At 42.9% G+C, this 4,677-nt stretch overlaps 1 protein-coding gene across 4 annotated transcripts in view; it reads right to left on the bottom strand.

Moving 5' to 3' along the window:
• Window positions 1-3,717, bottom strand: part of cdc27 (cell division cycle 27) — a 16,342-nt gene extending 12,625 nt beyond the window's left edge. For 2 of the 4 annotated variants that reach the window (XM_037089525.1, XM_037089528.1), the window contains exon 1: window positions 3,555-3,717. In XM_037089525.1, the coding sequence (XP_036945420.1) occupies window positions 3,555-3,581 (27 nt within the window). In that variant the 5' untranslated portion in view covers window positions 3,582-3,717. The remainder of the gene's footprint in view (window positions 1-3,554) is intronic. The other 2 variants (XM_037089529.1, XM_037089530.1) reach the window with 1 other exon arrangement.
• Window positions 3,718-4,677: the final 960 nt, after the last annotated feature.

Genomic DNA, 4,677 nt, shown 5'->3' with positions numbered 1-4,677 from the left:
TGAATCAAAGTGCGACATAAAGAATCGAAAAAGGAATCATGAGGTTCTTAACAATACCCAGCCCTACTTGAGCTACATCACAAACAAATGCTCCTATTTTCCTCACGGATTTTTTCAAGCGCCCCCAAACACGGCACTGCCGCTGTCTCCTCCCTCATCCTATGATAAAGCGTCTTTACAACATGTGATTCAGTGGAGGAAGCCCGCCTGCAGTTGAGTGTTTGGAAAGAATGAGTGAGAGTTAAAGCGGAGGAAAGACTGCAGTAAGAAGGGTGGAGTGGATGGCGACGAAAACCCAAGTGGGAGTGGTGAGAGTCACCCACCCATCTGAACCGACCTCGTGCCCAAAAAAGGTTTGCATTCATCGTTGTGGAAGTATTTTGGATTTAAGCCAGACAATGACAAACAGTGTGATGTGTGGTTTGCCCTTGTTGCAGCACCACACAACAGCACCACAAATCTCTACAATCACCTTCAACATCACCACAAAGTATGATATGATGAAGCCATACAAGGCAAGAAACAAACACAGACGTCAATAACTGAAACCTTGTACATGCAACGCCACACCCACCAAATTCCAGTAGACATAAGAAATTATCACCTAGCCAAACATATAGCCCCAATAAACACTGTACAACATGAGGGATTTCGGAAGATGATAAACACTCTCGACAAACGGTACCCGATGCCCTCCCGCGACTACTTTTCAAATGTTGCGCTTCCTGACATGTACAATAAGCAGCGGGCAGTAGTCGAGGCAGAATTGGGGAAAATCGATCATTTTTCCGCTACGTCTGATTTATAGTCCAGTCGGCCCATAGAGCCGTATTTGAGCCTGACGTTTCACTTTATGGTGCCTGATTTCACGTATCAAAAGCCGGTGCTTACAGACAGCTTTTTTCCCTGAAGACCATACAGGCGTGGCCCTGGCACAGGAATTAAAGGATGCCCTCTTATCTTGGAGTCTGACAGGGGATAAACTAGGGCTGGGCAATAAAACAATATGATATCTATCGCGATAGACACGTGATCAGTATCAACAGAAAAAACATTCGATAGAATGTTCGATAATTTCACTGAACTCCGTTGGAAAAAAAAAAACAGGAAGAAAACCCAGATCCAGAACCTCAAGGCATTCTGGGGGATGTAGGCAGAGGAAGGTTTTAGCCTCTTGACCCGTCCCGGGTGTATGTATGTGTGTATGTGTGTATGTGTGTATGTATGTATGTATGTATGTATGTATGTATGTATGTATGTATATATATATAAATAATCAACACCTGCTCCCCTGTTACAGTCTGTTTGTGTGTGTTATCATTATGTGTTTGTTGTAAGGCAATAATTTAATTCAGTCCCATTTCATGACATTTCTTATGTTGTTAAAATTTCGATACTCAAACGTCACTCATCACATTTTGGCTCTTGATTACTGGTAGTCTTAATAATGGTTTCTCATAGTTTACCTTGTTGTTGCTGTTTGGTGATAAACACAACAGAGTAGCAAAGATGAACCTTACAAACTCTGTAGTGACACTAAACGACAGCTTCAGAATCAAAGTACCTCATCCTTGTACATAACTTCAGACAGAACATCTAGTTTGTGCAGCGGGACAGGGGTTACTGTGCATCACCGTAAATCGCTGTGCATCACTCAGTGCATTTACATGTCTCACAAGAAAACCGAATTACTACGTTAGTCCAACTACAATAGGATTTTTGAGATGCATGTATACAGCTTAGTCTGACTTAAATCGGACCAGATCAGATTGTGCATCTAGTTTGTGTAATTATCATGTAGACCATACACCAAATGTACAAAGATGTAGCTTGTCCTCGCTCTTCGTACGCCATCTATCTTGAATGCTGAGGCAGCTGGTGATGTAAAGAAGTTAGCCAGAGGTGTTTCTGTTACCACGAGCTGAAATGGGTACAGCGCCACCTAGCCTACCAGGGTATGACATGCTTCTGCCAGTAATTCGATTTTCTCACTGGCACGTGTACTCTGACAACTGCAGTTGTCTGATTGAGCAGCATCGTCGAACTATAGCTGTAATCTGACTAAGCTGTGCATGTAAACGCACTGAGTGTAGATCACTATAATTCACTGTAGATCCCTGTGACACCACTGTAGATGCCTGTGCATCACTGTAGATGACTATGCATCATTGTAGACGACTATGCATCATTGTAGATCACTATACATTACTGTAGATCCCTGTGCATCACTGTAGATCACTATACATCACTGTAGATCGCTGTTTGCCACTGTACATTCACTGTACAGGTGCGCAGTGTCAAACAGGTAACCTGGTGAAGTGTCTACATGAACAACGAGACATCAGCAGAAAACATCCTGCGTTTATCTTCTCTGTGATTGTTCATGTGAAATGTGATGAACCACATCACTTCACAACATGTCAAGCAGTTTATTGTTGCATGCTAACGCCGTTAGCCTGTGATCGGGATATAAATACTCACTGATTTCTAACTCCAGCCTGTTTTTACTGTTAATTGTTGTCGACTCAGACTCCGACTGACATGGAAGCTAACCAGCTGACTGACACTGCTCATGTTGACCGGCAGCTAGCTGACGTTAGTTAGCGATAGCAACAAGAAGCTATCAGCCAGTTGGTGGCTAACTTTAGCCTCACTGCAGCGGCTGTTATGGAGTCAGACTTTAACGTAAATACAAACTGAACGGACTTCAGCAAGCACGTTTTATGTTCACTTGGGAACTTCAGAGGTGATTTTCTACTGACTGAAGCCGCTCGAATAAACGTTAGCCACGGTGTTAGCCGGCTAACAGAACTCAGTTGAGCATTGGCAATGCTAATGATTCAAAACTCCACTTGTAATCCATCTGATTAGAATCGTTCTGCTCATCAGTAGAATTACTCAACTTTTACGAACCTTTATCCAAACAAAAGTGGCCATTAATAAATTCGGCATAAATGCATTAAAGCAGGCATGGTTGGTTTCGGTAGAATATTGACTTTGATAAGTGTTAGCGCTTCTCCTGCCGCCCTCACTAGCGTATGTTAATCTCAGCAAAAGCGAACGACCCTGAGATTCAAATGCGAGATTAATGCTGAATTCCCTAAATTAGACTTATTTTATGAACGATTTTATCTATGCCGAAGCAACGTGCGGAACCACGTAAATCACAAAATGTGTAAATAATTATTCCACAGTGTTGATTCATTACACGACACCAATGGAAAACTCAATCTGACAGGTTTTTAAAGGGAGTCTGGCATGACCTATCTGATCAGTAACCAAGATGTTGTTAGCAAACGAACTTGCATTGTGTTAGAGTCCTAAATCAAACGAAGCCCGACAAACCAAACCACACTGTAATAATGCTGTTTTTAACGTCAATAACGGCGATGAAACGTCCCGTGCTGCTAGCTGTGGGCTGTGGGGCCTTTGGCGGGGGAAGAGCTCACACCGCGGACTGGAACAGCCACTGAGGCCGGGACGGAGAAGGCAGCACGGGCTTCAAAATTACTCGGCTCCCCGCTCATGACAACGAGCTCTGGATGTGTTTTTACCTGGACAGGTTCCTGCAGCACCGTCATTCCGCCTCGAGACCCCGTCTGTCGCTTCTTGTCGTCTGTTTTCCTTCTTTTCTCTCGGCTCTTTCTTTACTTCAGTCTCCAGGAGGAGCTGCGGCCGAAGATTTGAACGGAACACACCGACCGTTACTAGCCGAACACAGCCGAAGAATACCGAAGAGGGAACAAGGTCGGGCGGAAATGAACGACCGTGAAACTGACAGAGCCGAAGCGGCTGCTGCGGCCCCTGCTGGCACCACGGCTGTAAAGCAGTGCTGTGGACCGCACTGGACTGGAAGCCTCCGGTTGTCTTCACACGCTCGTCCTCCCTCACCGAAGATCTAAAATAAAGCGATTTCATTTCATGTTAAATGCCAAATCTATTTAGCATTTTTATTGTAACACAGCTGTCACATATGTTTTCTTTACTAAAGTAGGTTTTTATTGTTATTATCATTTACACATATATGTTTATGTTTTCTATATTCTTCTCTCCTCAGCACCATCATATCCTGTTCCTGTGTGTCCTGCTTGCAAGTCAGCGCCTTGGATTTGTATACCAATTCAAATAAATTCAGTTCACTGTAGTTAGGAGTCAAAAACAATGTTTTGTGTTTAAAATCATTTAAACAAATCAGACACAGCCTTTAACACAGTACAAGCTTACTTTATTCCCAATGTGAAAGATGACAGTCATTTTCCTTCATTAGTGTTCATAACTTAGATTTTATTCCAATCCTCAAGTTCAATATTCATGTCAGATAACTTGTATGGGCTGTGAGTGTGATTTTATATTTTATCACCACACACACTGAATTGTAAAAATCTTACCTGATGTTTCAATGGCTAAACTAGGATATTAAGACTAATTGCATAGTTATAATTACAGTGTAGGACAGAAGACTGGCAAAACAAAGTGTGTGGTACATGTCGCACATGATATGTCAATCTTATGAGATGTTTGCTGACACTGCTGACGTCTCTAGTAGAGTGAGAAAACAATAACTCCTCAGAGCCATCTTCAGGTACACCGCTTGAAGGGACCATGCTGAATCTTACGGTGAGGGTCATGTCTTCACTGTCCTGGCACGAGTCTAAAGGGAAAAGGAAAACAAAACAC

This window comes from Acanthopagrus latus, chromosome 23 (genome assembly GCF_904848185.1).
Source record: "Acanthopagrus latus isolate v.2019 chromosome 23, fAcaLat1.1, whole genome shotgun sequence".
Lineage (NCBI taxonomy): Eukaryota > Metazoa > Chordata > Actinopteri > Spariformes > Sparidae > Acanthopagrus > Acanthopagrus latus.
The sequence above is the reverse complement of the archived record's forward strand: the minus strand, read 5'-3'. Positions and strand labels throughout refer to the sequence as shown.